This window comes from Chrysemys picta, chromosome 1 (genome assembly GCF_011386835.1).
Source record: "Chrysemys picta bellii isolate R12L10 chromosome 1, ASM1138683v2, whole genome shotgun sequence".
Lineage (NCBI taxonomy): Eukaryota > Metazoa > Chordata > Testudines > Emydidae > Chrysemys > Chrysemys picta.
The window spans coordinates 119,993,386-120,015,532 of NC_088791.1; the positions used below are offsets into that span (position 1 = coordinate 119,993,386).

Below are 22,147 nucleotides of genomic sequence, written 5' to 3' on the forward strand. Positions count from 1 at the left end.
TAAGGGGTGACTTGATTACAGTCTGTTAGTACCTACATGGGGAACAAGTGTTTAATAACAGGCTCTTCAATCCAGCAGAGACAGGTATAACACGATCTAATGGCTGGAAGTTGAAGTTAGACAAATCCAAATTTTTAACAGTGAGAGTAATTAACCATTGGAACAATTTACCTAGGGGGTCATGGTGGATTCTCCATCACTGAAATATTTTTTAAATCAAGATTGGATGTTTTTCCTCTGCGACTTATTCTGGGGAAATTCTTTGGCCTATGCTATACGGGAGATCAGGCTAGAGGATCACAAGGTCCCTTCTGACCTTAAAAATCTATGAATCTGTGAAATCCAATCCAGAAAGTGCTGGTAAATATATTGTAGGGAAGATTCCTGCACTGGCAGGGGGGTGGACTAAATGAGCTATTACCAGTAGCTCTTTTCATGTCTGACTGATAGTTGGCTAAGAGCATGGTTAGTGTAGTCGCCAGTTTTTCTTTTGTTGAATTGGAGAGCGTTGGTGACATTGGCAGCAAAACACTTCTTGTATTTGAGAGGGGTTTGTGTGGCAGGGCTGTCCCCAAAGCAGACTGTTTTAAGGGGAGATATCTAGACAGAAGGCTTATCCATTTCCTCAAACTTTTTGGGAAAGAACTTCATGGGCTCTGGTTTCTGTAAGGGAGGGGAGTTTTGCCAGGGTTGTGTTGTGCTGGTAGATTACCTGCGAGTATATTTTATTATTTAATTGATCATCTTTTCAATTCATGGCAAAGGTGCCATTGTTGTACATAGTTTTTGATTAATACATTTTGATTTCTCTCTGATTTGTGGGGCTCTTACTATACTGTCCCCAGATCCCATCTCATTCCTTTCTGGGTGAAAGGAAACCTGCTGTGGGGGAAAAAGATTGGATGGTGGTAATCTGTGCCTATTTCTGGGAAAGCATGAGCAGAACATATTTCTAGTGCACTTGTAGATAATAGAAATCTGGTGTTTGTAAAATAACATAGCGAGCAAGTTGGGTTAATGGTGGCAAATGGCACAACCTCTTAGCTATTTCTACTCTACACTAGACTTTAAAAAATTCTCATCAGTGGTAGCAACCCTGGTAACAGCTATTGGCATTTTAACCACTGTATCATCTAACCCTGATCAGAGCAGAGCTGGGCAACATGGCAGCTAGAATGCTGGCAGCTGGCCTGCCCTGGGATACTAAAGAGAAAAAGGAAAAAAAAATCTAATGTGCATAAGATTTCTGTTCTTCAGTATGCCCATTTGTACAATGGGGATGATAATACCTACCTCACAGGGGAGCGGGTTTTCTGTTTTGACAGAAACATTTTCAAAACAGTTGGTTGTGAACCCTGTGAAATATAAACAACTTTGAAAGTTTTCACAAAACTGTTTCTCCATGTTTCTATCCGCTCTACTAAACAGGCTACAGAAAGAAAAGAGGGGGGAGCAGGGAAAGGAAGTATTAATAACCCCAGTTTTACAGATGGGTAACTGAGGCACAGAGAGAATAAATAAGTGACTTCCTCAGTTAGACACGAAAATAGTGGTAGAGCAGGGAATTGAATGGTGCCTTAATCATCCTCCCTGTCTCATTTTTCTGTGAAGTGTATGTCCCTAGTTGTTCCAGAGCAATGCATTGCGATATGCGTTGTGATTTTGCATATACTGTACTGAAATTCTGTTTATACTGAGACTGCCATTTAAAAATTACCCAGCTCTCATTTCTCTCTCTTTCCTTTACCTTTTGTCACTCTGTGATGCCCAGGGACTCCAGAAAGCCTAGCTGAGAAGGAAAGGCAGCTTATGGGTATGATCAATCAACTGACCAGTTTGCGTGAGCAGCTGCTGGCAGCTCATGATGAACAGAAGAAACTGGCTGCATCACAAATCGAGAAACAACGCCAGCAAATGGAGCTGGCTAAGCAGCAACAGGAACAGGTGAGTGATTATTATAGCAAATCTCATTCTAAGCTCCTATTCATTGATGTTTAACTTTCCAATAGTTTAGCTTTGAGGTCTGAAATTTCTCAAGATTGTTCTCAGCCCAGAATTAATTTTTTCTTTTGTTTTGGGGTATGGAAAGTTGGGCAAAAATATATCGAAGCCTTATTTTATTTTTTGTAGTGTTAAAAAATGGTGTTTTTTCTACTTTTCAAATAATTATCCCACTATTTTGGGAGACAGAAACTCAAAATATTGTTTTGTTTTAGGAGTGCAAATAAAAACACAAATTCAGCCCTGCAGAATGTGCCTGTGCCAATGGTCACTTCAAGTCAATGAGGTTGGTTGTGCATAACAGAGCAAAATGTGGCCTTTAGATTGTGCAGTACCACCAGAAAGTGTAGTTTGTGAAGTTTGAAAAAAATTGAATGAGAAATACGTAAAATATAAACCAGTGAACCAGTGTAATACTTTTCTTCCCCATTTAAGTGACTGATTTTCAGCCCTCACAAATACCTTTGCAGGCACAAATATGTGTTCACACTTATCCATGTATGCATATGTTAGAATTTGCATGCAAAACCATCCCTTTTCCCAATACTTTTTCTAGGTACACATTTTCACAAAGTGAAGGCACAGGTATGTATCTGCCCAGCTTTGTGTAGACAAAAATTGAGGGCAAACAGAAACCTGGCTTAAATTGTTCCCTAAGTGTGTGCTGAGTGCTGTTATCCAGATACACTGTCTTGGGTGTGTGTCTAGCTCTAGAATTCTGCATCTTGAAATAAACAGATTTGAATTTATTTGATGGGTTAGACATTCCATATGTTATTTCTTGAATGTATTTCCTGTAAACATGGGAAAACAGTGCATTTATTTGAATGTCTGATCAATTACAGTTCTTTCTTTTTTTTAAAAAATAAGAGTAAATTAAGGAAAACACCTGTATGACTTATTTGAAACTCACAAAAGTCTGGAAATGCATTCATTATTGCCACCACTATGGTAACTCCACCACATTGCATGTATATAATAAAGCATACCAGTTGTAGAAAACACTACATTATGCACAAGAGGAATTGTGGTTGCTCTGGGAGCTATGTCTTTGTTTTTACTGGTGCTTGGATAGTTAAAATCTCATCCTTAATGCTGCATATTGTGGCTGAGCTGTTCTGTGGAATTTCCATCTCTTAAACATAAAACCCTCACAGAAGAAGAAATTCTTTAAGGGACAGCAGGAGAAATGAATCATCCATTAAATTAGAGTAGCCTTTTCACATTGTTGCTGGTATATAGACATAGATGGAGAGGCATCACTGGCAAGATCTTTGTGGCAAGACATCCATCAGGACCTGTACCCTTACCTGTAGAGGTCGCTATTGTTTTAATACCACTGAATAGTCCAAAAGAGAAAAGGAGAATAGAGCAAGAATGCAAAAAAAGAGCAATAAAACAATCCCACAGGATAGAAATCCTTGTAGTCATGCATTATATACAAACTGATTTTTATAAAAAATATAAACTAAAGTATTTATTTTATCATTAACAGTGAGCCTCCCTAAACACGGAGAACTTTTTTCTTTCCCCAGGCTATCAAATCAGCTACAGATAGGAGTTTTGTATGCTACTAGTTTAATAAAGGAAATTAAAACTTTATTTGGGGGGAGAAGCTCATCAGTTCTCCCCTCAATAAGTGGGTTTTATTCCCATAAATGTTGAGACTTACATCAGGGGAAGAATACTCCCCCAACAATGCTTGCAATGCTCTGTTAGCAATTCACAAGAATGGAGCTGTTCTGATGACTGAAATAAAACTCTTGTAGAATTTAAACAAAAAAAAGATGCTTTTTAAATTTAGCGGCTTATTCCTCCTCAGCTCTGTAGGTCTGTCTACACTGCAGTGAAGGGTGTTATCTAGCTAGCCTGATAAATATAGAAGTGGGGATGTGGCAGTGCAAGTTCAGTGTGGGCTGTACAAACCCATCTGACCTCCTTTGGTACATGCTTGTTTGTGCAGCTGGCGCTGAAGCTTGAACTGCAGTGTACTCATTTCTAATTTTAGCAAGCTAGGTAGAATAGAGCTAGCATGGGTAACACCTGCATATGCTGCAAATCACACCTGTGGCTGAATTGTAGACATAATCTTTGAGTCAGAACTCTTTTTGTACCTTCTCATCAATTGTAAATGGGATCTGTCCCACAATCACCTTACTCAGTTGAGGGGGAAGGATGGTCTTGTGATAAATACACAAGACTTTGAATCAGGAGACTTGGGGTCAGATCTTCAACAGGTATAAATTGGCACACGTACACTGAAGACTCAGTGGAGCTATGCTGACTTACACCAGCTGAGGATCTGGCCCCTGGTTTCTGTCCATGGCTTTTCTGGACATTGAAGCACTTAGTGGTTAAGTGAATTGCCCAAAATCAAGTACCAATCTCTTTTTGCCTCTGTTTCCCTATCAGTAAAATGTAGATTATGCCTTTCTCCTGTGTTTCATATTTGTAAAGTTCTTGGAAATCCTTGAATAGTAGATGCTATAGAAGTACTGGGTATTCTCTTCTTTGCTTCTTTTTCCTCTTACTCTTATTTGATGTTTTCTCCCAAGTGCTCTTCCACCAACAGAAAGGGGCAGACAAGCAGTATTCTTTAAGACCAGTGGCAATACGATTCTATAAAATGGCTAATGAGAAGGGACTCATGTATCAGTCTATCCCCCCTCTCCGGTCAGTTCTGACAGTGTTGTCCCCGAGGTTCACTTTTTCATGAATTGGCACTATCATGATGCACAAATGTGAGCCTCCTGCCTCTGTGGCACATGAAGCTGCTGCCACCCACACACCACAATGGCATTAGCTTAACAGAGTGGTGTCAAGAACTAAGAAAGGTGGGAAATTCCTATGTAACAATTCCAGGAGTGATGGTACAAATTTTACGTTTGCAATTTCTCCACAGATTGCAAGACAACAGCAGCAGCTCCTGCAGCAGCAACACAAAATTAACCTTCTTCAGCAGCAGATCCAGGTCAGAGATTATCACCCTACCTATAATTCCTAATTTTCACTTTTCCTTCTTTCTTCCAACCCCCTTCAGTACAGCCAGAGTCTTTGTAAGAATCTGTACAGATAGATGTTGGTATTGTATTTTAAGAAAATGGATAAGGTCGTTACTTGCCATTAAGCACTAAGGGTGGGATTCAGCAAACCCTTACACTTGGATTAACTGGACGCATATTGGAAGTACCATTGATTTCAAAGTGCCGTTCACATGAGTAAGGCTTTGCAGGATCAGACCTTGGAACAGTGGCTCTCAACCTGCGGCGCATGCCCCACAAAAGTGTCTGTAGTGTCTCTTGCAATTGTTGGGTGGGGAGTTACAGATCTCCTCCAATTCTATCTTGAGTCTTCTGCTGAAACAGTTTTGCCCAGTCTTTTGCAGCCAAGTTCCCCTTAGGTATCAGGAGAACAGTCTAAAGCATTTAATAATTCTAGAAGGGACTCATTTGAAGCAGGAGCCAGCGAAAGGATTCTGGAGAGCAGCTGACGAGGTGAGGTCACAAGAGGCTGTGTGCGTGCTCCGTCCGAAGAAGATTGCTAACTCTTGTACCAGAATGTTATGGATGTAATTATATTTCATTTTCACCTGATATTGCTTATTATTTAATCTTGTTTCTTCATCTTCCTTCCTATGGTAGTATACATTTTATGCTCTGAGAGTCAAAATCATGTTGTATTTAAAAAGCAAAAAGTTTGTTCCTGCTCTCTGATGTTCCAGTGCATATCATCTAGTTCCTAAAATCATTGATTATACTTGCTACTAGAGATGGATCCAAAAACCACAACATGTGAAGAAACTTTGGGACTGGACATTTGTGGCTGGATCTGATTTCTATAATCAGATGATTCAGCCTCCTAGATCCAAAAAGCCTTGAACTTTGAGGAAAGTTTAGATCCAGATCCAGTCTTTATGCCTCGGGTCCATCTTTAATATTCAGCATTGCATAGCAACTGGTTTTGAGTGGCATGAGCTGATTTGCACTGTTAAAAATGTGTGTAAGATACCGGGCTGTGTGTAGTTCTTAGATGAGCCATTGGCAGCCGCACTAAAATCAATAAGGTAGCATGGTGTGTAAGTCAGAGGATACCTTGGCCCCTAATAAATGCATTGCTATGCTCCATCACACAATCATTTCAAGATGTCACATATCAACCTGAACCCAGAAAAAAATCATTTAACATTATGCTGGGTTTTCTTGTGAATTAAAGTTTAAATCATGCTCTTAGTGAAACTAGTGTAAATCTGTTGACTATAGTGGAGTTGAATGGAGAAGAAAATTTAGCCTGAGATAGTTAGCTATTGCAGTCTGGTGGTGAAGTACAATAGAAGGAAACTGAGTTTACCTTCCTTTTGAAAAGTTGGGAGGCAAATAGGAGAGGGCAGACTGCTTTATATAAAGCAAACTCTACCACTGGCATTGGTCATCTTTGATCTAAAACTGAAATCAATCCTGCACTGTTTTGGAGGATTCAACATTTTGGTCAAGTTTGTTTCTTAATTTCCACGGTTCTTTGTTTCTCCTTCTCACCTTTATTTTTGGGGACGTATGGACAAAGAGTGGTGGGTGCCTGACTGCCTTCTTTGAGGAGGCATTCTGAGGAGGCCAGTTGCTTTCCTATTTCTCAATGCTGTTGTTGACCATATAAAATACAGCACAATATCCCATGGCTCTAAATTCTGTATATATTCTGTATTTGGCATGAAGCCAAAATGTTTGGGACTGTTGTATTATAAATTTTATGAGGGAGGTAGGATGGCATTTTTGCTGGTATTGGAGGGTATCTTTCCTTTTTGAGTATGTCAGGTGAGAAAAGTGGACAGCTGGGAAAAGCTGTGATTGGATATGGTAATAAAAGGGCAGAGGTGGAATTTGTAATTCCTTCTCTTACAGCATGCTATTGTGGCTGTGGGTATCAGAGGGTTTTCTGGACTTGGACTACAGGTGTGTTGTTAGATTGTGTTTGCTAGACTCCACCACTTTACGCTTCAACTCAATCCACTGGCATGTGTTAAAGTCTACATTGCCTTGTCTATTCTAGAATCTTAGAACATGTTAGTTAGAATGTGGTAGCTAACACGTTCTGACAAGACATCATCTCTCCTGTACCATGACAAACCCTTGGACTGGTTTTAACCTGAATTTAATGCAAATTTAAAATGGGAATGGAATATATATTTATAAATCTTCCTATCAGAAGAACGACATCTCCACTTGGCAGTGAAAAGGAGTTTTAAATAAGGGTTTGCACGAGGGAGAGGGGAGGGCCTGGGGTCTTATAAACATAAAACATTCAAACTCCCAGGCTGTTTGAATTGAGGAGCAAAGGCAGTACTCATAGGGGTGATACCATGGCAAGCTGACACTATGCTTAGTTCCCTCAGTGGGAACAGTTCCCTCAATGGGGTTTAGATCAGGACCCAGCTCAGCTTCCTTTTTGTTGTAGTAGTATTAAAAACATATCTCTTTACACTACTTATTGTATCTCTTTTTTTTATGATTGTGCATGTGAGCTTGCACATACTCCTGTTTTTTAATAATACAAATCAGCTTGAGCCCAAACTTTTGCTTGAGTAATAAATTGAGGTTTTAGTCTCTTGTTTGTAAAGAAATATCTGAAGTTTACATGGGTTTATAACCATGGCACAATCTCTGAGTAGCTAGATATGTAATAATTTATAAAGCATCTCAAATCACTGTGGTAAGTAGATGCTATAGCGTTCTGTTTGTTCAAGAGCATCAGGATTTCTCTGCCCAGACCTTTCTGTAATCCCTCAGTCTCAGTTGCAGAAAATTATGGGCCAGATCCTCAGCTGGTTTACAACAGCGTAACTCCACTACAATCAGTGGAGCTACACTGATTTACATTAGCTGAATAACTGGCCCTATCACTTTAGTCCTTTCATAAACTGCGGCTGGCAAAGTACCAGACTTCTCATATAAGACAACTTATAATGACACTAATCTTTGTTAAAGAGAGTCTTGAGATTGGTAGGCCCAACTTGGACCTATATAGCTTTTTTCTTTATGCCGTCTCTTTGTTAAGTGCATGCAATTCTTTGTGTTGGTGGAGAAATTTAAAAAAAAAAAAAATCTTTATTGCTGCATCTTTTACAAAAGTCTGAAAAACAATACAAGAAACCCTACCATGACAAGTGATGAGAGAGAGGAACCAGATTTTAGTTTTAAGTTTCTATTTATGTGCCCAGAGTAAGAGGGGAAGTTGTTTTTATAAACAGTGAGTAAATTGCAAATAATAATAATAATTAATAATAATTTGACCCTGTTTCTTTTAAGTGTAGAGTGTAAAAATGAAATATGTCTTCACCGGAGTACTGGAAAACACAGATTGAAAATGAGATATAGAGCCTTTCATCTCTTGAACCCTGACCTAAGTCACTAGTAAATAAAAGTCAACTCACTACTTATCTGATACTCGTTGCTGGCTTAGGAAATGAGTTGGTGACCTGTCTCAACCCATTGTCTAGGGATATGGATTAAATCGTGATCCTATTGAAGTCAATGAGGGCACGAATGTACCCTAGGTGCCTACTTCACACAAAACACTATCCGAGCTGGCACCCTTCTTTAGGCAGCTACATCACAGAGATCAAGGTTTGAAGAGACATGGAGACATCTCATTCCTCTAGAGATGGTTCCTTGGCTTCTGTCCATCTAAAGAACTGTCACTCTAACCCCTAGTAACATGGCCCAATCCAGCTCCCAGTGAAGTCAGTGGAAACAGCCGGGTCAGGTATAAAGTTTTAAAAAAATATAAATTCTACTACTAATAAAACTAAATATTTTCTTTCCATGGAATAAATGAACAGTTGGTGGCATAGAGAAATAACAATTCCAGAGGGAAAAAGTAGCTTATTCATTATAAGGAAATGGAGGCAGTGGCCTGGTCACTCCACTGCATGGGTTACTCAAAATGGTCAGTGAGTTTTACCACAGGTTAAGGCTGGTGGAATAAAGTTGTGACATGAAAGTCAAATGTGCACAGAGGCTGTGGTTCAGGCTTTTTTGACCCTGCCCTAACTAGTCTATCATGCTTGTGTCTCACAGGGCCAGAGTTTTTAAACAAACTGCCTTAGGTTTATTGACGTGGAAATGTTCCTACGAAGTTGGGATTGCTATTTGACTTATGTACAATTGAATGATTAGGCTGCAGCAATGAACCCAAACTATTTATGACAAAGGATTCATTTTACTTGAGCCAAATTTCTCTAAACTTGTTAGAGTTGTAGTAATTCCAGATAAATTATTACACACACAAAAAAAATCTATTGAAATATTGTATTGAAAACATAATACCTTAAGGTTAAAAAAAAAACCCTGACTGACCTGCTGATTTATGACTCCTTTCTCCGAGTGCGCTAAGTTGGAAACATTTCCCTCTCCCATTACCCCTACCAAACAAACACCAAGACTTGCAGACACAAGCAGGGATAGATTACAAGGTATATTGCCTCTTTGGAGGACGGGAAATGCTCAGTGTAACTACAGTTCAATTAAAGTATCCACTTCTGTGATGCAGAAGAAAAACATGATAACCACCTGTGCACAGAAGAATGTACCAGTCGCATGGGTATCCAACTGAAAATACACATCCTCTCTGGTTACACAGAGAGGGAACGTTCATTAGAACAGGACTATGGGTTTGTCTGCATATATGAGTTGGCGGGGTTTAAATAAAAGTTAAATAAAAGTTAATGTTAAACTAGTGCAACTTTGTGTGTAGACTAAGGCCAGGACTCAGTGTATGACCTCAGTTGAATGCCACTGCAATTTATGCTTTGGAGAAATGGATATCATCATTTTTATCTGCTTTGCAGGGTACTAATTTGTAAGGGGCTTTATATTTAGTCTCCATGTGTTTTTAGGCCATTTTAGAGATGTGAAAATGAAAAGGTATTTTTCTTACTGATTTCCATTTGCCCAAGTATTCAGTTCATCCTGCCCTGCTCTCCCTGGACCTGCTCTTCCAGTGGAGCTGCTACTATTTTTTTGTAACTTTCTCATTTTGCGTGAGCAGCCCTGATAATGCCAGCTTGTTTTTCAGAACAGTTCCTTAGCTGACTGTAGCTGGAAGAGCAAGCTGAGGAGTACTGCTCTGTTGGACCTTCAAATATTGGGCTAGATTCCGCCCTTGTCCTTCACAGCCATGCTAGGGAGAAACCCTCATCCTCACCTCTACCAGCTCCTCCATGCAGCCACAGAACACCTACTGGCACCAGCTGGCGGGCTGTCATGGAGCCAGGGCTCCCAAGGCTTCTGGGAATCTTGGTCGTTGGCACGTTGCCTGGCAGTGAGCTTGGGAGCTGAAGTTTCCCATACTCTCGCCCCCACCCCCCAGAAGACAGCCTGAGGGGCTGTCCAGGATGGATTCCTGAGGATCCACACACACCCAGCTTCCTGGCTGCCCTCCCATCATCAGCCCAGGGGTTCCTCCCCTCCTGTCATTAGTCAAGGGATTTCCACCCCCCACCCCCACCCCCAGGAGCAGCACTGGCAGACAGGGAGATCTGGGACAGACGGCAGCAATACTGGTATGTTCCCAAATCAAAATATTCCCATTCATTGGGAAATTCTGAGGTTTGAGGTTTCAAATCTTGAACACTTGGAATTTCCGGCAGGATGGATATCTGATTTCTGGCCAGCCCTATTAAAAAATCTAGCTATAATTTTTTTGCAGGGAGAGTGGAGGGAGTTCAGGGGTGTTTTAGCTTTCTCTGCCACACAGAATTTTGAAAACACATAGGTTAGAAATGTCACAGAGTTGTCATTAAAACAGTCCAAACAAGAAAAGACAATGGACTGATTCTCCCTTTGCATAAGAATATAAAAGCAAACTGATTTCAGAATGCTTTGTGTCGTGATTTGCCACACGGATGTTAATTTGGGTGAGTAATTTTTGTTTGTTGGCATTTGGGTATTTTGTTTGTTTAACTGCTCAGTTAAGCAAGTATCTGTTATCCAGAGTTTACAGAATGATCTTTAGCCCTAATATTTCATACTGTTTGTATGTAACAATTCTCTCTCTGTATTTCTTTTAAGTAAAACAATGAGATTTTGATTAGTTTGCTATAATGTTTCAAATAAAATGTAGGCAGTTTGGAGGCAGTTGTTGCTTGTTATAGAACAGAAACCGTATATAGCACTGTCAATTTACGTGGCAGTGTAAGGAAATGTCCCCTGCCCCAACAAACTTGCACTTTAAATTTTACTTCCGGCACAGCTCAGCCTTCCTCAGATTCTGTGCTCAGTTGGAAGGCAAACATCAGCAGTGTACCACAAGGGATCAATCCTATGAGCAAAGAGGCTTTGTGCCATAGGTGCAGCCACTGCTGGGGATGATGGTGATGTCTCCTCTCAGCTCTTTACTATCCTGTTGATGTCTGCTTCAGGGCAGCCTCAGGACTGGTGAAGTTTCACTCTTAGCCCACTCTCAACTTATTCTTTTTTTTAATGTGGTTGCAACTCTGCTTTGCACAGGGAATTTTTAAGGGGTAAAAGTGATTCAATCTGGTTATATGCTGTCCCTGCCCCAGGACTCCATTTCTGAATTCCTGAGGAAAGAGTGACATCAGAGCAGTGCTCGACAGTCCCATGACCTCTTTGCAGCTTGCCGCCCCCTGTAAAGTGGAATGATGCTAATTCCTCTGTATTTAGGGGACCTCCACACATATTAGGGAGAAGTAGGGACAGAATGTTGCCATCATCAACCAAGACATCAAACTAAGGGCCTGATCCAGCTCCCATTGAAGACAATGGAAAGGTTGTCATTGATATAAGTGGGAGGTTTGTTCCCACCCTTTTTCCTCCCTATTCTGCAAAATGCTTTCAGAGCTGGTTCAGTCCATTGAGCCAATTTGTTTTTGTTTTGTTTTTCTCCATTGCGAATATGCCTTCAAGAGTCCAGGTCTCTCTGCTAGCTGAAATTGCAGTCAAACCCAGTTGGCTCATAGACTGGGGATCTTGTGTCCAGTTTCATCACGTGTCATGAGCAGCTGTTTTCCTGCATCTTGTAAACATGGGCCTACTGGATTCACTGAGACAGGCCCATGAAGAAGTCGCATTGCAGCCTTTCCCATGACTTTGCAACCTTTTCCCAAACAACTGAGGTTGCTGGCAAAGCAGCTATTCAATTGTTTCTCACAGAGGCTCTGCAGCTGATGTCCTCTCAGTTATCATAATAGGACTTGCAGAAAAACCCTTGGGAACCTCAATTATTTAAAAAGAGAAAGAGAGAGAGGAGGAAAGGGTCAAGATGCGGAAAGGGAGGAGTGAACAAAAATCTAAGCTAGAAGTCAGAGTCTAGGCTCTGAGTGAATTAATTTTTTCTTTATGTCATCACATGTACAGCAAGTAACGTGTGTGCTTTGCTGAAGAGAGTGATGCATTTACCATAGACAATCTCTGGGTCTGCAGCTCCTCCATTATTATAAAAGTTAATTCAGTGCTAGTGAAAGATGCCAAATGGGCAATCTGTTTATTTACAGAGCAACCTTCCATCAGTCAAAGCCACAGAGATCACTTCTAGAAGCGAGAGAGTAGTTCACTGTCAAGCTTGTCTCCACTCAGGATATAGCCAAACTTCAGCAATCAGAGTAGCTGTACTAGTGCTGACTCTAAGCACATTCAAAGGGTTCAGTTGAACTAGTTGAGGTTTTAGGGTTAAATCATGATTAGGTCAGTCAGTACAAACCCTGGCTTGTCTTTGTCTACACTTAGTGTAGCTGCCCCACTGCTGACCCTAACTGCTGACCCTAACTGCTGAATTGATGCTTTTTCTAATATTCCCAACCTAAGCATTCAAGAATCAAGAAGCAGGTCCCAAAAACTCATGGGATTGGCTTTAAAATCATGGCATTTTAAAAATTTAACTTCCTTTTATTTGCCTTCTGATGTTGGAGGCTTTAAGTATCACAGTTTCCAACTTTTCCCCACAACCATGAGGGTTAGAAGCTTACTTTAAAAAAAAAAAATCAAAAACAAATCATGGTTCCAGAACCTATGGCTATAAGAAAAACACTGAATACCATGAGACTCACAGTACAATCACCAGAGCTGCCAAAACTATGAAAAAAGGCCTCAGTCCTGGGTCTTTCAACTGAGGTTGCCAACCAGGTCTTCTGTTTTCAGTGCCTTGTCTTTCTAGTGTCTCTTCCAGATTCTGTCTCCAATTTCTTAGTTTGTCTCAATCATGCCACATCCTCTTCGGCTACCGTCCCCAGTACCCCTGCTTCCAGCATCCCTGCCTTCCACATTACTAAGCTATCTCCCTGCCAGGCCTCTTTCCTCAGCTGCTATTGTCTGCCTGGCCTCCCTTTCCTTCTCCCATTCCTACTCAGTATTCCATTGGCTTTTGTAACTGGTTTCATCATTGGCTACAGAGAGTTTGACAAATTTCTAATGTTTTTGGTTACAATCAGTGTGTGTCTGTGTATGTGAATGCACTGCGAGGAGCAAAGGTACAAGAGGGAGAAAGAAAGTGGTGTTGCCCATTTAACTTTCATAGGAACGAGAACTTTAGTACACTGCAGGGTCCCAATCTCACCCATATGGTGAATGTGTAGTCATGAGCAGTTTTGTTGTGCAGCCAAAAAAGGCGGCGGCAGCGGCTGCAGTAAGGTAAGTCGAGAGATAATAAAATTTTTACTGCTGGCTGGCGGAGGTGTTTAGGATGTGTTTTCTTTATATCTTCTTCCGCCCCTAATTGAAGATGCTTTAAAATTGAATGACTAGCAGTCAAAATGTGTTTGCTTCAAGCTGAGAAGAAAAATGCTGGTGTCTCTGCTTCCAAACTGATTGCGCTTTGTACACAACTGACAGCCACAGTCACTTTGAGTGACTGATAAGTGGGAAGCTTTGCCACTTATCAAGGAATGCACACTGAAAAGAAAAGACTGGAGCCGTTCAGATGCTTTGGCATGTTCAAAATAACATCTCACATCAGTCAGACTCGGAGGCACTAGAAGACATTTCAAAATAAACTTTATATCTATCTATCTTTCTATCTAGAGGCAAAGATTCAATTTAACAGACAAATCACTGTGTGGCATCGCATAGATTCTGAAAAAGAGAACATCATTATAAGGGTCACAAGCTGTAAAATGACTCAGCTAGCTACATAATTTGAGAGCATTTGTTGTTGGGTCTTACCTCTCTAAGCCGCCTAAATTTGAAAATTCATAACCACAGATCTTTATAGCGATTTCTTCAAATTGTGGAATTTCACCCTTGTAGGCCAAGCAATGCTTGATGATATTTACAGTTTATATAGCACCTTCTTTCCCAAATAATCCCAAAGAGTGTCACAAAACTAAGAGCCAAATCCTGTCATTATTTACACCCCATGCAATAGTATTGAATGACTAAATGCGATGTGCTGGCACAGCATGGCATTATTATTATTAATGTTGTTATTTACCAATTTGTATTTCTTGTAGCACCTAGGAGTCCCCATTGGGGACCGGAATCCCATTGCGCTAGACATTGTACAAATACAGAACAAAAAGACCGTCCCTTCCCTAGAGAATGTACAGTGTATAAGACAAGAGACAATAGATACAGCCAGAGAAAGGGAGAACAATGAGACAATACTGTCAGCCTGATAGGCAGTGATCTCAGCACACCAAAAGCTTACCTGTTGTCAAGGTTTTCGTAGGCCTCACAGTAAAAGGGGAGAGTTTTATGGAGGGTTTTGAAGGAGGATAATGCATTGATTTAGAATATAATTTGGTCCGTTATGCTCACTTAGGAACCACAGTGTCAGTCAAAGAATTGAAGCCATTTCTGGGATACAGCATGGCAGCTATTGATTGGCACATGACAACAATGATTTACAAGGGAGAATGGCAAAAAATATTGTGGATGGGAGTTTCAAAATCTCTCTGCTTTGGCCTGACTTCCCACTGAACGCAACGGGGGGGAGGGGGGTCCTGCTTGACTTCAGTGGGAGCAAGCCACCAAAGCTGACCTTTTTTTGCAAACTCCACCAGGTATCTAATTTTAAATATTTATTCCATTTTTAAAATGGAGCTGCTTAACAAATGTTTCGCCATCCAACACAATAAAAGTGGTTAAAAACCCATTCTCCCCTTCCCTGCCAACAACATTACACACATTCATACCATGTCAAGAGCTTGAGGGAAAAAATTGGGAACACTGGTAGACAGTCACCCCCATTGCTCTGTGTCGTCTAACCCTCTGCAGGGCTGTTGACTCATGGGCTTTTCAACAATGTTAAATGGCCATGACTTCATTTTGACAGCTCATCCAAGACAGCACTTTACCCTAAACACTCTGATGGTGCTGTGGATCAGTAATGACTCATACGGAAGAGTATGCTAACACCTACTGAATCATCAGTAACCCTGTCTGTGTCACCCTCAAGTCTCCTTAGACATCTCTCATTCAAAGATTGACTGTGCCCAATCCTGCGTAATTTGAGACATGATGCGATCACCACTAAGGTGGTAGGGATATAGGCTGCAGGGAGTCTGATGGACACTACTTTATCTCTGGTGTTCTCTTGCTAGTGGTGCATCAACATATTGTTGCTGGATTGCCCAACATATCTTAAAGCAATAGAGGAATTCCTTCAACATGGTATCTATAACAACAACAACAACAACAACAACAAATACAGTGATTTAATGGCTTGGCTGATAGCGACCAGACAGGACAGTTTGTGTTAGTTCTGACTTTGAAATTGAAGAGATGGATGGAAGCTGTGAGCTCTGTCCAGAAATCAAGGTATGAGCCGGAGAACAAATTATGGAATGAAATATCTTGCTAGTCTGCTTCTAGTTTAGTTTATTTTTACATTGTTTAGTGCAGATTCATGCTACAAAGGGAGAATTCAACTTCAGTGTGAGATACCCATGTGGGCATGCACACCTCAATGGGTAAATAATTGTAATTTACCATTCCAAATGTCTTTCTAAGGTTTTGTCTACACTGGACTTTTGTAGGTAAAACTTTTGTCGTTCAGGAGTGTGAAAAAACACCTCCCCCCACAAATGACAAAAGTTTTACCGATGAAAAGTGTCAGTGTGAACAGCTCTTTGACGGTGGGAGAACTCTCCTGCCAACAAAGCTATCGCCGCTTGCTGGGGGTGGAATTTTTTTGTTGGCGGAAGAGATCTCTCCTACCGAGAAAGAGCGGCTACACTGTGCACTTTTTAGCAGCACAGCTGAGTCACTAAAACGTGCGCAGTGTAGACATAACCTCAAATTAGTTAGAAATCTGGGTTGTATGTACTAAATAAGTAGACTGATATTCCTGTGCTTACAAGTTTAATTTAATTAAAAATAAAATTCAACAATAAACATAATAAAGTAACAGGAAATAAAATAAAGATTGTTATGATACATAATAACAATAATTGATTGGGGGTAAATTTAACTTGCTATGTTCAAAGTTTATCAAAAAAATTTAACTCAATATATGTAATACATAGTAATCAAACTATTATTACAAAGTGTACTTAACTCTGTTCTGGCAAGGCAGCTTTTGTCTGGAACTGGATGCTTTGTAGGTCAATAAAGCTTATGTCAATAGTAGTAATAACTTTCAATAACAGCTATCAAAATTATCTCTGAAGATGGAAATTCAATCATTTAAAAATTACTTTCTTATAAAATGTCAATTCAAAGTCAACTTGAACAAAAATTCATTTTTAATCAAGCTATGATATATAAATGACATTAAAATTATTTTAAGTTGCATATCAAGCACTTACAGGTCCTCAAAAAATGACCCCAAGAATCTTTATAATGGAGAGTGTTAGATAACCTAAATTTAAGGGTCTGTACCAACTCCCCTTAGGATAATATTCACTCTGAATGGGTTTATTACTCCTTTTCTAATTTCTTCTGAAATTCACCTATTAGGTATAGCTACAGCTAATTTATTGATTAACCCTTTCCTTCTAGTTTATGATACCTCTATGTTTTAACCAATGTCAGAAATAAAGGTAGACTCTCTAGGATTCTAATCCACAAATCGTTAAGTCAAGCAGTAACTTTCTCTACACTTTTGACAGCTGCAGATAGCATCAGACTATTTAACTCTTTAAACTATGTGTTGTCTGGCATACTACTTTATCTTTTACTCTGCATATAGACTCCAATTTCCTTTTTATGAAATCCCCCTCCACATTGCATGTGCTGAGTTTCAGGGTCTATGTGCACTTCCCTGTTAGTATAGTGGTGAGTATTCCCCCGCCTGTCACGTGGGAGACCAGGGTTCGATTTCCCCGACGGGGAGTGCAATGCCTTTGGGGGGAGGAATAGCTCAGTGGTTTGAGCATTGGCCTGCTAAACCCCAGGTTGTGAGTTCAGTCCTTGAGGGGGCCACCTAGGGATCTGGGGCAAAATCAGTACTTGGTCCTGCTAGTGAAGGCTGGGGGCTGGACTCAATGACCTTTCAAGGTCCCTTCCAGTTCTGGAAGATAGGATATCTCCATTCATTTTTTTTTTAAAAACACTTTTGTACTAAGGATTGTTTCTAGTTGCCTTAAGTGAAACTTGTCTTTTGGGCACAAATAAACATACGGTTAAGTGGCTGCAGTAATTAAACACACATATACTTCTGTAATCGAGTATACATATTTGCCTTACCTTAAAATAATCAAGACATTATCTGGATAATAGTACATATATATTTATAAGACCCTGGTTTGGAAAAGCACTTAAAAACGACATGCTTAATTTTAGGTATGTGCTTCAGTGGGACTTAAGGATATGCTTTGAATATGGATGCTTTCCTAAATTAGGGCCTAAAAGTCATTGATACCAAGTTACAGCTGATGTTAACTGTGAATTCTTCAGCTTTATGAGTTCTCCAGCTAAGCTGAGCATTCCTGTTAAGCTGAAATATTGGCAAATAGATAGACTCCTTAGTTCACTTCAAGATGTTGTGCCAGCCATGGTGTTTACGAGTGATGGAAGCAGGTTTCTTTGTTCATGGACTGAAAGAGATGGTTAAATAGTATACATTCAATTTTTGTCAAATTTGATTTTTTTATTAAAATTTCAAATTTTGATGGGGAAAATTTCTGATTCTTTCTTCCTCCCCTCTCCCTAATTTTTGATGGCTCTACACTTCAATAATATGCCTGTTTTGCAACAGAACTTGATGTTACTAACGGGAAGGTTCTTTGGCTCTCTGGGGTAACTTATTGATAATTTGATCGGTCCATGTGTTCTTTGACTTCAGAGTAGAATGCAAAGGTATGGATGCCAAATAGAGCTTCGTGTGTACAGTTGAGAAGTGCATCCTATTTGTTTCATTCTCCTCTGATCAAAGGTCTTCAATGAATTGGCATTGAAGACGAATTTCTTGGGGCATTTTTCAAGAGTCCAGTTTCCTGAGTCATAAGTTTTCTTTTTAGATGAGACCTCCTGTCAAGGTGCACAACCTTACTTAAACCTGTTTACCTTTATCTTTTTTGTTTTGGTAGCTTTGATTTATGTCTGTTCAGTAGAATCAGAACGTCAGCGAGATTTATGCTATACCTAGTCTACTGACATAAAATAAAATGCTGTATCCTACAGTAATAATATTGAAACCTATATTCAAAGAGAAGAATGAGAAAAAGCCATTACACTACATATAATGCTGCGCCACGCATGTAGATGTCATGATTTGTTGGAATCAGAAGCTTGCCTTCTGCATGTCTTTTGTGATGGTCATTTGGACACAGTATGCTTTCAGCACAAACTCTTGCAAAGGTTCCCATGGGAGGAAAAATTGTCCATTGTATTCTTTGTAAAACAAATGATCTTTTTCCCTGAAGCTAGGCTCCAGCAAGTTTGTTCTGCCACTTAGGGATATCTTAGGAGATTCCTGTCCTTTCTGGTGCCCAGGAAATTCATACTTTTAACAAGCACAGATATTTATATTGTATTTATTGCCATCATATAATCTCTTATGTTTCCCCTCAAGTATAACGAATTGTGGTTTTCCTCAGCTGTTGATTTGATAGGATTCTAGCCCCTCATTTAGAGAGAGCGTTGCCTCTCCAGTTCCTATTGTTTGAACCATGGCCTCTTTTCTATACCTATTGTTTGTTTTTCTTTTGTTGTTGTTGTGCATAACAGGTGTTTCTTTCACACCGCTAAGGCAGCAAGGCAAGGGCTTCCTCTGTGGTTGATCCCTTGAGACTTTAATCAAACTCTTCTTTGTGATAAAAATGCCATTGCCTTTATATGAATTGCACATGTAATCTGTATGTGCCCAACTGCCCTCAATCTCTTTGCCTTCACTGCTGTAGTCTCTTTCTTTCTGTGTGTGTTTCATCTCTTTCTCTCCCTTTCCCTCTATACTTGTTTCCCTCTAAGCTTTCTGGTACTGCACACCTTCAGAACCCGGGTAGAGCCCTGAGAGCAGATTGAAAAGGGGCAAAGTGCTCCTACAGAAATAATTCACTTTATCAATATTGTTGGTTGCTTTCTCCACAAATACCATTGTCAGATTGCTGAGAGAACAATCTCAGGGGGATCTGGCCAATCTTTGTGGCAATTGTGTACTTACTAGAGAGGGAAATGAAGCAGAAACCTCTCTACAAATTAGGAAAACAGTCCAGAAAGCAGATGACAGTCCACTAATTTATAAGGAAGGCAAGTATTTTGCTATCCACTTCATCATGTATTCCAGATAGTCCTGTTGATAATACCCACCACTGACTTATTGTTGCTGGGAGTGGCTCAGTGCCAGCAAACTAAATTTTCTGGTACTGAAATGTCACCTTTGGAAGAACAGATGTTCTTTAGGGGATTGTGATTCAACTGGCAGGCATCTTTGGACTCTCTAGACCAGGGGTCGGCAACCTTTCAGAAGTTGTGTGCCGAGTCTTCATTTATTCACTCTAATTTAAGGTTTTGCGTGCCAGTAATACATTTTAACGATTTTAGAAGGTCGCTTTCTATAAGTCTATAAATATACAACTAAACTATTGTTGTATGTAAAGTAAATAAGGTTTTTAAAATGTTTAAGAAGCTTCATATAAATTAAATTAAAATGCAGAGCCCCCCGGACAGGTGGCCAGGACCCGGGCAGTGTGAGTGCCACTGAAAATCAGCTTGTGTGCCGCCTTTGGCACGCGTGCCATAGGTTGCCTACTCCTGCTCTAGACAGTGGACATGAGTAGATTAGAATCTGCACATCTTGTCACTAAATTACATAACTTTTAGTCTTCTTGGTTTAGTTTTTGTTTAAAGTGGGGTCTTCATAGTCACCAGTGTCACCTGATTGTCCCTTTTGATTTTAAGAAAGCTAGAGGAGAAAGGCAGAAAGGTGGCAGCACTTTAGTAGAGTGCGGGTAGCCAGGCCCAGAGCTGATCTAGCAGCATCTTGTGGTAAAGTTGGTGACTTGTGGAATAGTCTATACATCTCATGCACTACTCCTCATGCAAAGCTTCCATTGGAAAAACCCCAAAATATGACCAGGTGCAAATGTACAATAGACACCATAAATGTGATGCATATCCAGGGAACTGTGCCAGATGTAGTGGGATAGAGGTGCAACAATCCACAGACTCTGCAATACTTGCAGAGAGTGCTGCATGTGGACATGCTGCACTGTGAACACATTGCACTGGTGCAGCTTGCACGATTTGTGTCACAACCAGGGCAAGTAGGTATCCAGTGAACTAATGTATGGAAAAGTTTTCAGTCTGAAAGTTGTGTCTTTTCAGTGATGGCCACTTCATTTCTGCTTACAGCTCTCCAATTGATTTGGTCACCCGCCAGATTTTCCTAATGCCAGCTGCAATGTCAGTGTCTTAAGACTGTGCCTACGCTATGCATTTTTTCCTTCAAAACAACCCCCTGGTTCAAGTTGAGTGGTAGTAGCAGCGATGGGAGAGCTAATAGAGACTGATCACTGACATTTTAACCACCATATCATCTAGCCTTGCAACAGTGACAGCATTTGTGGGAAATTTTAAGAAAAAAAAAAAGTCTAGTGTAGGCACAGCCATAGACAGACACTATATGATGCAAATAATCAGATTTTTTACTGGATTTTCTGTGCCAAACACATGTGTTTTTAGGATGCCTAGGGCCCAATTCTTCATTTCCTCAAACTAGTGTGCACTGTTACCAGATCACAATGGTATCATTTTACATCCACTTTGCACTGGGATCAATGATTAAACAAGGAGCAGGACAAGGAATAATCAGGCCAGAAGAATTCAGGAATTTAATATGCTCCCCACAACTCCTTCCTCATGTGAAATCCATATACTTTTTAAGGAACCTAATCCAAACACAAATAAATACAAAAAAATTAACTTAAAGAAAGAAAGTTGTTTTAAACGCAGCCATATTGTAACATCATGCAAACTCAGTTTGCGAGCAGGTTTTTAAAGAGAAGATAAGGAGAATTCTCTGAGATGCTTCTCACCCATTTTTCTTCCTTACATCGTGTCCCTGTTCCCTCAGGAATGCCCCATATCACCTTGCAATGAGCCTTCTTTCCATCAAAGTCGAGGGAGGTGAGGGAAGCTCCCTTGGAAGCTTGTCATCACTACTCTTGGATTTGGCAAGCTAGGGATGCTTCATGAAAGACATATGAAACCCACCAGCCCAGAAATGAGCTTCTCAACTGTGCGCTTTAAGAAGGCTTTGCATTTGAAAGACTGATTTTCTTCATTTTGGGACTCAGGGGAAATGTCAAAAACATGGAAGGATAAATACCTAGTTATATTAAAAAGAAAAAAAAAGCACTCTGAAATTATCTGCAGGCTCCATGTTTTGCAAGGTTTTGCATTGGGGTGGCAAAGTCACGGTGTGTTGACACCGTCTAATGTGCAGTGACATAATACCTGGAAAACGGAGACAGTGAGAGGCGCAAAATCAAATTTATCTGAGTTTTCGCAGGAAAAGAAGGGATTAAACTTTGCTGGTTAAAATATGGATTTTTTTAACAACTATCCTAGTTTGATTGAGATAAACCTACTCAGATCTAATTCTATCCTGTCCCTGGGAAAAGTGGGCCTTAAGATGTTGAGCCTATTTGCGCAATCCCTTTTTCTAGAAATAAAGATTAGAGTAGGAAGTTTGGTCCTTATCTCTAAGGTTCTTATTCCTTCAGAAGGAAACTGAAATGCCTATGTGAAGGACACTT

The 22,147-nt window shown here is 40.1% G+C and overlaps 1 protein-coding gene across 39 annotated transcripts in view; it reads left to right on the top strand.

Annotated features, from left to right (window-relative positions):
- SOX5 (SRY-box transcription factor 5) overlaps positions 1-22,147 on the top strand; it is an 807,001-nt gene that overhangs the window by 632,139 nt on the left and 152,715 nt on the right. For 33 of the 39 annotated variants that reach the window (XM_065568283.1, XM_065568279.1, XM_065568369.1 and 30 more), the window contains 2 exons: positions 1,772-1,944; positions 4,904-4,972. In XM_065568283.1, coding sequence (XP_065424355.1) covers positions 1,772-1,944; positions 4,904-4,972 — 242 coding nt within the window. The remainder of the gene's footprint in view (positions 1-1,771; positions 1,945-4,903; positions 4,973-22,147) is intronic. The other 6 variants (XM_008165600.4, XM_065568231.1, XM_065568305.1 and 3 more) reach the window with 1 other exon arrangement.